Genomic DNA, 13706 nt, shown 5'->3' on the forward strand with positions numbered 1-13706 from the left:
CAACTGCCACCATTATTGCAATATTCATAAAAGGCATAACCATTGCAACTGCCACCATTATTGCAATATTCATTAAAGGCATAACCATTGCAACTGCCTCCATTATTGCAATATTCATTAAAGGCATAACCATTGCAACTGCCACCATTATTGCAATATTCATTAAAGGCATAACCATTGCAACTTTCCTCCATTATTGCAATATTAATTAAAGGCATAACTATTGCAACTGCCACCATTATTGCAATATTCATTAAAGGCATAACCATTGCAACTGCCACCATTATTGCAATATTCATTAAAGGTATAACTATTGCAACTGCCACCATTATTGCAATATTCATTAAAGGCATAACCATTACAACTGCCACCATTATTGCAATATTCATTAAAGGCATAACCATTGCAACTTTCCTCCATTATTGCAATATTCATTAAAGGCATAACTATTGCAACTGCCACCATTATTGCAATATTCATTAAAGGCATAACCATTGCAACTGCCACCATTATTGCAATATTCATTAAAGGCATAACTATTGCAACTGCCACCATTATTGCAATATTCATTAAAGGCATAACTATTGCAACTGCCACCATTATTGCAATATTAATTAAAGGCATAACTATTGCAACTGCCACCATTATTGCAATATTCATTAAAGGCATAACCATTGCAACTGCCACCATTATTGCAATATTCATTAAAGGCATAACTATTGCAACTGCCACCATTATTGCAATATTCATTAAAGGCATAACCATTACAACTGCCACCATTATTGCAATATTCATTAAAGGCATAACCATTGCAACTGCCACCATTATTGCAATATTCATTAAAGGCATAACCATTGCAACTTTCCTCCATTATTGCAATATTCATTAAAGGCATAACTATTGCAACTGCCACCATTATTGCAACATTAATTAAAGGCATAACCATTGCAACTGACACCATTATTGCAATATTCATTAAAGGCATAACCATTGCAAGTGCCACCATCATTGCAATATTCATTAAAGGCATAACCATTGCAACTGCCACCATTATTGCAATATTCATTAAAGGTATAACCATTGCAACTGCCACCATTATTGCAATATTCATTAAAGGCATAACCATTGCAACTGCCACCATTATTGCAATATTAATTCAAGACAATTATCTCAACTGCCACCATTATTGCAATATTCATTAAAGGCATAACCATTGCAACTGCCACCATTATTGCAATATTAATTCAAGACAACCATTGCAACTGCCACCATTATTGCAATATTCATTAAAGGCATAACCATTGCAACTTTCCACCATTATTGCAATATTCATTAAAGGCATAACCATTGCAACTGCCACCAGTATTGCAATATTCATTAAAGGCATAACCATTGCAACTTTCCTCCATTATTGCAATATTCATTAAAGGCATAACCATTGCAACTTTCCTCCATTATTGCAATATTCATTAAAGGCATAATCATTGCAACTTTCCACCATTATTGCAATATACATTAAAGGCATAACCATTGCAACTTTCCACCATTATTGCAATATTCATTAAATGCATAACCATTGCAACTGCCACCATTATTGCAATATTCATTAAAGGCATAACCATTGCAACTGCCACCATTATTGCAATATTCATTAAAGGCATAACCATTGCAATTGCCACCATTATTGCAATATTCATTAAAGGCATAACCATTGCAACTGCCACCATTATTGCAATATTCATTAAAGGCATAACTATTGCAACTGCCACCATTATTGCATTATTAATTCAAGACAACCATTGCAACTGTCACCATTATTGCAATATTCATTAAAGGTATAACCATTGCAACTTTCCACCGTTATTGCAACATTCATTAAAGGCATAACCATTGCAACTGCCACCATTATTGCAATATTCATTAAAGGCATAACCATTGCAACTTTCCACCATTATTGCAATATTCATTAAAGGCATAACCATTGCAACTTTCCACCATTATTGCAATATTCATTAAAGGCATAACCATTGCAACTTTCCTCCATTATTGCAATATTCATTAAAGGCATAATCATTGCAACTTTCCAGCATTATTGCAATATTCATTAAAGGCATAACCATTGCAACTTTCCACCGTTATTGCAATATTCATTAAAGGCATAACCATTGCAACTTTCCTCCATTATTGCAATATTCATTAAAGGCATAACCATTGCAACTTTCCTCCATTATTGCAATATTCATTAAAGGCATAATCATTGCAACTTTCCAGCATTATTGCAATATTCATTAAAGGCATAACCATTGCAACTTTCCACCGTTATTGCAATATTCATTAAAGGCATAACCATTGCAACTTTCCTCCATTATTGCAACATTAATTAAAGACATAACCATTGCAACTGCCACCATTATTGCAATATTCATTAAAGGCATAACCATTGCAACTGCCACCATTATTGCAATATTCCAGAATGCAAAAAGAAGAAACGATGCACGCAGAGGGACGGTTATTGCACGAAAGATAATTGCAAGAACGGCGAGCGAGAAGTCCAGGGCGGTTGCAGAGGGGAGCAATGCCGATGTTGCGCAAGTGAAGGTATGCCTGATTGCACGCACGGGCATAGAAATTCATGTGTGTGTGCATGGACGTGTGCATCTATGTGCATATATATAATATATACATACATATAATATAATATATATATATATATATATATATATATATATATATATATATATATATATATGTGTGTGTGTGTGTGTGTGTGTGTGTGTGTGTGTGTGTGTGTGTGTGTGTGTGCGTGTGTGTGTGTGTGTGCGTGTGTGTGTGTCTATATGTGCACACACACACACACACACACACACACCATCACTATCATCACCACCATCATCACTATCACTATCACCTCCATCATCCACAACACCACAGTTTTCTGGAATACAATCTAAAAAAAAATGATCCACGTAAAAATACAATAAAAACACACTAAAAAACATTAAAAAAGAGGTAAAAAACACTAAAAGACAATTTTTAAAAAGGTAAAAAAACACTAAAAGAAAGAAAGAGGTAAAAAGACACTAAAAAAAATGCCATTACTAGTACTACTACAATTACTACTGTTACTTTAACTATTACTAGTTAATGTAACTGCTACTGCTACAACTATTGCTAATACTACAGCTACACTAAAAAGACTGCTACAACAAATACTACTACAAATACTACAAGAACTACAAATACTACAACTATTATTACTACTACTGCTACTACAACAAATGTTACAACTACAAGTACTGTTGCTATGGCTACAACTACAACTACTACAACAACTGCTATAACTACCACCAACACCACTACTACTACTACTGTCACTCCGACTACAACTACCACAACTACTTCTAACTCCACCACAACTACTACTACTAGTACTATTACTAATCAACAATTATTAATACTAATAATGATGATAATAATATCATTTTCATCACCATCACTCTCTGCATCATTGCAACTGACTTATGCAATCATCACTTTATACCATACATATTTCTAAATATCTCTAAAACTCGCTTCTTTCTATCAATGATAAAAGCACTCATAAAAATCAGCGGTTTTAAATAAGGATAGACATTAACCTCAATAAGATTAATAAATTTTAATTCAATAACTAAATTGTCTCCCAGTACTAAAGAGATTGGCAGTTTTTATCACCGTTAACAAAAATAACATTTTTTTCTTTTTCCAGACTGCAAAATAAAGACAAAGTGTAAGAAGAACAAAGGGTCCTGCACGAAGGGAGAATGCAAGAACAACGAGAGAGAAATTCTTAAGGGTTGCAGAGGGAAAGACTGCCGTTGTTGCGCACCGGAGGAAGGTATTCAAATTTCCGTTATTTTCGTGTTACTTTTCCGTTAACGGTCGCATTGGATGGATTGCTTCGTAAATATTTATTTTTAATTTATTATTTGAAAATTATATATATATATTTTTTAATTGATTATTCTTTTTTGTTTATTTTTTCATGTAGTTATTATCTTTGGATGTGAAATAATAATTCAGACACGGGGTTGAAATAAAAGGAAAAGAAAAAAACTATCTCGTATGTTTGTGTTTTTTTTCTCATTTTATTTGTTCCACTTATTTTTTTAAGGATTATAGAACCCTTAATACGGTTGCTGAAACTTCAAGTCGAAAATTTATATTCACGTAAATTACTACAGCTTGAAATTCTTATTTTCTAGCAAACTTAGTCTAACCTAAACAAAACAAAATTAGAGTGACACCCATAAAAAATAACCAAGCTTAACTTTAATTATTCAAATCAAACAAATTCTACCCTACAGAAGCCTATTTTTTATCATTATTGATATTATCTTTATTATTATCATTATTGTTTTTGTTGTTATTAGTATTATTGTTACTACTATTGCCACTATTGTCATTGTTGTTATTAGTATTATTGTTACTACTATTACTATATTGTATCAATATCTTTTTATCTAATTTGTTATGTACTTATGATTTTGAAAGATTAATAATTTTTAATCTAATAGCTAACTTGTCTCCCAGTACTAAAGAGATTGGCAGTTTTTATCACCGTTAACAAAATAACCTTTTTTTCTTTTTCCAGACTGCAAAATAAAGACAAAGTGTAAGAAGAACAAAGGCTCCTGCACGAAGGGAGAATGCAAGAACAACGAGAGAGAAATTCTTAAGGGTTGCAGAGGGAAAGACTGCCGTTGTTGCGCACCGGAGGAAGGTAATCAAATTTCCGTTATTTTCGTGTTACTTTTCCGTTAACGGTCGTATTGGATGGATTGCTTCGTTATATTCATTTTTAATTGATTATTCTTTTTTTATGTAGTTATCATCCTTGGATGTGAAATAATAATTCAGACACGGGGTTGAAATAAAAAGAAAAAAAAATATTTCGTATGTTTGCGTTTTCCCTGTCTCTCTCTCTCTCGTTGTTGCGCACCGGAGGAATTTCCGTTATTTTCGTGAGTTACTTTTCCTTTAACGGTCGCATTGGATAGATTGCTTCGTTATATTTGTTTTTAATTGATAATTCTTTTTTCATGTAATTATCATCCTTGGATGTGAAATAATAATTCAGACACGGGGTTGAAATAAAAGGAAAAGAAAAAAAATATCTCGTATGTTTGCGCTTTTTTTTCTCATTTCATTTGTTCCACTTAATTTTTTAAGGATTATAGAACCATTAATAAGGTTGCTGAAACTTCAAGTCGAAAACTTATATTCACGTAAATTACTACAGCTCGAAATTCTTAATTTCTAGCAAACCGAACTTAGTCTAACCTAATTAAAACAAAATTAGCGTCTTACAAAAAAAAAAATAAATAAATAAAATAAAATAAAATAACCAAGCTTAACTTTAATTATTCAAATCAAACAAATTCTGCCCTACAGAAGCCTATTTTTTATCCTCATTATTGATATTATCTTTATTGTTATTATCATTATTGTTATTGTTGTTATTAGTATTATTGTTACTACTATTACCACTATTGTTATTGTTGTTATTAGTATTATTGTTACTACTATTACTATATTGTATCAACATCTTTTTATCTAATTTGTTATGTACTTATGACTTTGAAAGATTAATAATTTTTAATTTAATAGCTAAATTGTCTCCCAGTACTAAAGAGATTGGCAGTTTTTATCACCGTTAACAAAAATAACCTTTATCCTTTCCAGGCTGCAAAATAAAGAAAAAATGTCAGAAGAACAAAGGCTCCTGCACGAAGGGAGAATGCAAGGACAACGAGAGAGAAATTCTTAAGGGTTGCAGAGGGAAAGACTGCCGTTGTTGCGCACCGGAGGAAGGTAATCAAATTTCCGTTATTTTCGTGAGTTACTTTTCCGTTAACGGTCGCATTGGATGGATTGCTTCGTTATATTTATTTTTAATTGATAATTCTTTGTTTTTATGTAGTTATTATCTTTGGATGTGAAATAATAATTCAGACACGGGGTTGAAATAAAAGAAAATATATATATATATATATATATATATATATATATATATATATATATATATATATATATATATATATATATATATATCGTATGTTTGCGCTTTTTTCTCAGTTTTTTGTTCCACATATTTTTTTAAGGATTATAGAACCCTTAATACGGTTGCTGAAACTTCAAGACGAAAATTTATATTCACGTAAATTACTACAGCTCGAAATTCTTAATTTCCAGCACACCGAGCTTGGTCTAACCTAAACAAAACAAAATTAGCGTGACTTACCAAAAAAACTAACCAAGCTGAACTTAAATTATTCAAATCAAACAAATTCTGCTCTATAGAAGCCTATTTTTTATCATTATTGATAATATTATCTTTATTGTTACTATCATTATTGTTATTGTTGCTATTAACATTATTGTTACTACTATTACTACTAATATTGTATCATCATCTTTATATCTAATTTGTTATGTACTTATGCTTTTGAAAGATTAATCATTTTTTACTCAATAACTAAATTGTCTCCCAGTACTAAATACACTAGCAGTTTTTATCACCGTTAACAAAAATAACCTTTATCTTTTCCAGACTGCAAAATAAAGACAAAGTGTAAGAAGAACAAAGGGTCCTGCACGAAGGGAAAATGCAAGAACAACGAGAGAGAAATTCTTAAGGGTTGCAGAGGGAGAGACTGCCGTTGTTGCGCACCTGGTGGAGGTACGTTGCATCTTCCGTTCAATTTGCTTGTGTTGTTCACTTAAAGGGCGAGTCGCATCAACCTCAAACTCCTAATCGGTCGGGGGTATAAATCGGGAACGGCAAAATCCATGTTTCCGAACGTTGGCTTCAAGAAAAATGCTGCCGAGTGGTCTAGGTGTTTCCGTATGAATGGATACGAGCTGAGTGATGTACGCAGTGGCAAGATGTATATACACTTTGCGCAATCACTTTATTATTTATCTACACCCTTGTCGTTTCTTTTTCTTTACTTGATTAAGTATTTGTATTTGTTTTTCGCTCGAGCTGATCGGTTGGCGGTTTGATCCTTAATCGGACTGGTACCGACTGGACAAGAACAGTCCGTGAAGGGTTGGTGGCTGTTCACGGACCGTTGCCAACTCATCACGGACTCTTTTACGACTCATCGGAGACTGCACAGTTACAAACCACTGTGCTACCTGACTGCCCCAGGGTGACTGCATTCATTCCAAGACATCACTTACTGTGGTTTTGCATTCAAAGACAGCTGCAGCGCGAACAGGATGCGGTACTGGCATTGCGAATGCATTATGAACTGGGATTGTGCGCGCGCGCGTGCACAAACACACACGCACAATATATATATATATATATATATATATATATATATATATATATATAGAGAGAGAGAGAGAGAGAGAGAGAGAGAGAGAGAGAGAGAGAGAGAGAGAGAGAGAGAGAGAGAGAGAGAGAGAATGTAGATATAGGTAGATATTATGTATAATATATATTCATATATTTTTTTGTTTTGTTTTGTTTTTGTTGTTTTTTGCTCATGCATTTTGGAACCCGTGATACGATCACTGAAAATTCAACAGACTACAGCAAACATGGTAATTAGTACTCAAGTAAATCCCCTCACTTCAAATTACTTTCTCCCAGTCTGACCCAAGCCGAGCTTAACCTAAACGAACCAAACTAACCAGAACCCAACCAGGATAGTTTAACCTAAAATATTCTAGCCAAACAAAATCGAACCTATCTAAACCTAACCTGTCTTCCTAAACTTAACACCATGTAACATGACCAACCCAAAATTAGCCAAACCAAACTTTTACTTGCATATATAACTATATCAACGTTTTTCTTTTTTTCTGCAATGGAACCAACAATAGCAGGACCACCAACAGCAGGGCCACCAACAGCAGGGCCTCCAACAGCAGGACCTCCAACAGCACGGCCTCCAACAGCAGGACCACCAACAGCAGGGCCTCCAACAGCAGGACCACCAACAACAGGACCACCAACATCTGGACCTCCAACAGCAGTGGCTTCAACAGCAGGGCCTCAAACCGTAGGACCTCCAACAGCAGGGCCTCCAACAGCAGGACCTCCAACAGCAGGACCACCAACAGCAGGACCACCAACAGCAGGGCCTCCAACAGCAGGACCACCAACAGCAGGGCCTCCAACAGCAGGACCACCAACAGCAGGACCTCCAACAGCAGGGCCTCCAACAGCAGGGCCTCCAACAGCAGGACCTCCAACAGCAGGACCTCCAACAGCAGGACCACCAACAGCAGGGCCTCCAACAGCAGGACCTCCAACAGCAGGACCACCAACAGCAGGGCCTCCAACAGCAGGACCACCAACAGCAGGGCCTCCAACAGCAGGGCCTCCAACAGCAGGGCCTCCAACAGCAGGGCCTCCAACAGCAGGACCTCCAACAGCAGGACCTCCAACAGCAGGACCACCAACAGCAGGGCCTCCAACAGCAGGACCACCAACAGCAGGACCTCCAACAGCAGGACCTCCAACAGCAGGGCCTCCAACAGCAGGGCCTCCAACAGCAGGACCTCCAACAGCAGGACCTCCAACAGCTGGACCTCCAACAGCAGGACCTCCAACAGCAGGACCAACAACAATAGGACCAACAACAGGACCAACAACACCAGGGCCAACAACAACAACAAGACCACCACCAACAACAGGACCAACAACTACAGCAGGACCAACAACTACAGGACCACCACCAACAACAGGGCCACCAACAACAACACCAGGGCCAACAACAACAGGACCAACAACAATAACAGGACCAACAACAACACCAGGGCCAACAACAACTTCAGGACCAACAACAACAGCAGGACCGACAATAACAGAAGGACCAACAACAGCAGGGCCAACAACAATAGCAGGGCCAACAACAACAGAAGGACCAACAACAACAGAAGGACCAACAACAACAGCAGGGCCAACAACAATAGCAGGGCCAACAACAACAGAAGGACCAACAACAACAGAAGGACCAACAACAACAGAAGGACCAACAACAACAGAAGGACCAACAACAACAGCAGGGCCAACAACAACAGAAGGACCAACAACAACAGAAGGACCAACAACAACAGCAGGGCCAACAACAGGACTAACAACAACAGAAGGACCAACAACAACAGAAGGACCAACAACAACAGAAGGACCAACAACAACAGAAGGACCAACAACAACAGCAGGGCCAACAACAGAAGGACCAACAACAACAGAAGGACCAACAACAACAGCAGGGCCAACAACAACAGAAGGACCAACAACAACAGAAGGACCAATAACAACAGAAGGACCAACAACAACAGCAGGGCCAACAACAACAGCAGGGCCAACAACAACAGAAGGACCAACAACAACAGCAGGGCCAACAACAACAGAAGGACCAACAACAACAGAAGGACCAACAACAACAGCAGGGCCAACAACAACAGCAGGACCAACAACAACAGAAGGACCAATAACAACAGAAGGACCAACAACAACAGCAGGGCCAACAACAACAGCAGGGCCAACAACAACAGAAGGACCAACAACAACAGCAGGGCCAACAACAACAGAAGGACCAACAACAACAGAAGGACCAACAACAACAGCAGGGCCAACAACAACATAAGGACCAACAACAACAGATGGACCAACAACAACAGAAGGACCAATAACAACAACAGGACCAACAACAACATTGACAACAACAGTGACACCAACTCCCTCTCGACCAGTTCAAAGACCATAAAGCTTACGAAAAGCAACTTGATAAATTGGATAATAATAGCTCTTCTTTCCCAATTTCTTTATGTTATGTGTGAAGGTATATTTACAGGATTTATATTTAATGTTACATGCACTTGTTTAAAGCATACTGATTGTTTTTTAAATTAGCATGAATGATGTTATGCCACAATAACGAATGTCTAAATATATGAAGTGCTTGAATACTCTTTGTTAAATTTTAGAAATAAAAAAGTGGTCGCCATTTTTACTCGCAAATTAATGTGTGTGAACTGCACTGCATGATATGAAAGCTTTTCTTATCCTTATCATTTGGAAAACATCCTACTTGCATAAATTACCATTATAATGAATAATTCTAAATATTTCAGATTATAAAACCAAAATCATTATTCTATATAATTACTTCATCAGATTTTACCACGCAAGGAAAAAAGTTTCTGTGGTAAGAAATATGTTTACAAACAAACAACAGGCACAAGAAATCTATACATGTGAAAGTGAATTATGATAAATTACACTAAAAAAATTGAAGTAACAATGAAAACATGGTTGAAAATACATAAATGCATTACTTATCAATATTTTCTACATAATAAGAATACATTTTCAACAGATTAATATAGCTTGATACAAATTTTCATTACGTCTCCAATCATCCTATTTCCATAAATAACATTATTTCTTGTCTACTTGTCATCTCAGACCTCTAGGACAAAAAAACAGACGAAAGCAAACAAGAGAGAGAGAGAGAGGGGGGGCTGGGGTAGACAAAGTTATTACTCGCCTTTCACTTTCCGATGACCTATCTGTATTTTCGTCTTTAGGACCTACTGAGTGGATTTACGCTGCCATGAGCGTGAGTGGGAGAAAGGCTGTGTACCTCTCTCTTACACAAATAAACATCTGCTACAGGGGATAAGGGGAAGCTTATAGGATAATATCTTAACTGAAAGTCCTTCAAGCTCTTTATTTTCCTTAAAACTGTAGCAATTGTACAGTATACAACATATAATATACATCAAGATTTTGTAACAATATAAACCTTTGGCAAGCAAGGTAATATTCCTGAAAATTGCAATATTACTCAAGAGATGGAACTGGGAATAACACCATGGGAAAAAACATAATTAGTTGGCAAAGGGAATATCAGATACAAAACTCTGGTCCTTTAAATTAAGACAGCAGATGAGGCACTCTAAACACTGCTTGACTGGTCTTCTAATATTAAGATGGTTTATTAATCTCATTTCTTTTCACAGTTGTTTTGCTTTAAATCTTAATCATATAAATCTAATTTCTTTGATATGAAAAAAAATAAGGGCTACCTTGCATAAATATAGGCCTCTTAAGTATGGCACAGAACTGCTACTACGCATCAAATATTTTCATATATACTGTATTACATATTAAAAAATACACCATGAAGGCAGAAAAAACAAACACAGCCTGTAATGTCTCTCATTAAAAAGTATTCACAAAACCAGTTTCTAATATAAAAATAATAAAAATAGCAAAAGTAATAATAATCATACTTATAAAGGAAAAAGAGATCACCAATCATAACTAAAGCATTAACATCATATTGGACAATGGTGGCTGAGTAACCATCTGAATTGCTTTTAGTAACCTACTCCAACGTAAATAGATCACATTCTACTGCAAGCATTTGATGATGTCTATTCAAGAAAACATGAAATAAGCCATTACTTGAAACATTCAAAATACAATCTGGTTTAGATTCTTTCATGTCACAATAAAGCAGCCATTCACCTGTGCTATAACTGAGTATTTTACACTTGGAGAACAGAATACAGATATTCTCAACCTCAAAAAATAGCAGTTTTGAAGTTCAAATTCACAGAAAACCTGAGAGAAATTAAAATAATAAGGCAGTAAATATATCATGAGAGAATGAGAATGTCTAACATTAATTCAAAATAACCACTAAACAAAGTTACCAATGCTCCTAAGTAAAGAGTAAACTTAACAATTAAAGACGAACACATCAGAGTATAATATATCAATAGTTCATGCACAGAAATATGAAACAAAAAAGATAAACAAATGTTCTACATATCATCCAGCCTAAGCTACCTCTCTGGATGAGAAAATAATGAAAATATACAACCACTTGTGCTCTCCGAATTAATAAGGGACTAAATGCTCCTTACACATATATTTACATCAGTTCCACTGTCACAGAATCAAACTTTTCTCAAAGCTGATTCTTTTACTTGTGTGCATGTGTCCCTACAGATCTTTGACAAAATGAATACTCCTTTCCTATATTTGTCCTTTTACTCTCTCTTTCATGAAATCATACAATCATTATGTAAAAACGTATTGTAAATAGTGCATGTACACCAGAGTATCTGAAATTTGCATGTGATAAATAATGCATTAATAATACTAAAAGAAAATGTATATTATGCATACAAAATTACACACAAAAAATTGAGAAAAATTCATTAAAAGGTTAATAGCATATCAACATAGTAGTTCTCTCCTTGATGCTTGAGGTAAGACATACATAAATCTACATATACACAAAAGGCTTTACAAAAAACAAAAGGCTGAACAAGAAAGGACCATAAAGCTGTTGTTTAATCTTCTTTTTGTCTGAAAAAACACTTTCTGCCCTATTATGCAAGTCTCAGTACTTAAACCAAAATCCATAAGACTAGCAAATAGATCAAGAATAGTTGAAGCAAGGAATCGAAGTTAGAAGACTTATTTAACAGATATTTGGGAAAGCAAGAAAATTTGTATAAGGTGTGGTATTTGGCAGCAGAGAGTAGAGACGGAACCTTAATGCATACTAATGCCAAGTGACAAAGAGCTCAGTTGTCACTCAGCATACCATATATATCACAAAATGACGCGTTTTTTATACAGAATATCAAGGAAGAAATATGAATATAAAATTCCTTATCAGGAAGGGACCTGGTAACATACTTTTCATACTGTGTTGATACTGTATATGCCGCTACTGAGACAACTAATGAATCATTCATGTAAACTATATGGCACCTTGTATCTGTGTCTAAATATTCAAAAGACTTATCTAAAATGCCATGCAAACATATTCTTTGCTTCACAAGAAAGCGCTCATCTCCAATTCACAAACATTCAAGTAAACCATTGCATTTCCCTCTGACAAAATGGTACTTCTTTATATTTAGTCCATGACCTTCCAAAGACAAAACAATAAGGTAAAAAAAAAGAAAAAAAAATTATCATTCCTTTGGGAGGAAAATTTACTGGAATCTCACAAGTAATTGAATTGGCACCAGATAAGAATAACAGGTGAGTAAAAAGCAAAAAAATAAGATAAATTACATTTTTTTTCAAATAAGGCTAGTAATAATGGCAGTAAATAACATCGATGATAATGACAGTGACAATAATAACATTAATAATAATGATAATAATAATAATAATAATAATAATAATAATAATAATAATAATAATAATAATAATAATAATAATAATAATAACAATAATAATAATAATATATATGAAGACAATGACAATGACAATGACGATGACAATGACAATGATAGTCACAACGACAATATGGCATGGGGGAGCAAACTTAAAAACTAAAACAAGTGCGGTAGAGAGCATTTCATAATCACAAATGATGGAGCATTATAGTGTATAGTGAATCACAAACAAAATATGCAGTGTGAACGATGATGATGATGATGATGATGATGATGATGATGATGATGATGATGATGATGATGATGATGATGATGATGATGATGATGATGATGATGATGATGATGATGATGATGATGATGATGATGATGATGATGATGACGACGACGACGATGATGAATGTGACGATGAAAAATGTGACGAAGTTGATAGCGAAGATGATGGCAAAGATGATGATTATGATGATGAAGATGATGACAATGAAGTTGATAAA

At 35.2% G+C, this 13706-nt stretch overlaps 1 protein-coding gene and 1 long non-coding RNA gene across 2 annotated transcripts in view; both read left to right on the forward strand.

The window, feature by feature from the left end:
• LOC138865615 (uncharacterized) overlaps window positions 1–2598 on the forward strand; it is a 4607-nt gene extending 2009 nt beyond the window's left edge. The window contains exon 3 of the long non-coding RNA XR_011399430.1: window positions 2473–2598. This is a non-coding gene — a long non-coding RNA (uncharacterized lncRNA). The remainder of the gene's footprint in view (window positions 1–2472) is intronic.
• A 5264-nt stretch (window positions 2599–7862) lies between these two features.
• On the forward strand, window positions 7863–9696 carry LOC113814982 (proline-rich protein 2-like). The gene is made up of 2 exons (XM_070136279.1): window positions 7863–8972; window positions 9505–9696. The coding sequence occupies exons 1-2, from the start codon at window positions 7863–7865 to the stop codon at window positions 9694–9696; spliced, it is 1302 nt and encodes a 433-aa protein (XP_069992380.1).
• Window positions 9697–13706: the final 4010 nt, after the last annotated feature.

The sequence above is a fragment of the Penaeus vannamei genome, chromosome 21 (genome assembly GCF_042767895.1).
Source record: "Penaeus vannamei isolate JL-2024 chromosome 21, ASM4276789v1, whole genome shotgun sequence".
NCBI classification, from domain to species: Eukaryota; Metazoa; Arthropoda; class Malacostraca; order Decapoda; family Penaeidae; genus Penaeus; species Penaeus vannamei.

Excerpts from the sequence above, each read along its gene's own strand:
- LOC113814982 (XM_070136279.1), top strand. The coding sequence starts at position 7,863 with ATGGAACCAACAATAGCAGGACCACCAACAGCAGGGCCACCAACAGCA. Across the intron at positions 8,973-9,504 it reads CAGCAGGGCCAACAACAATA|AAGGACCAACAACAACAGCA; the intron begins GCAGGGCCAACA and ends CAATAACAACAG.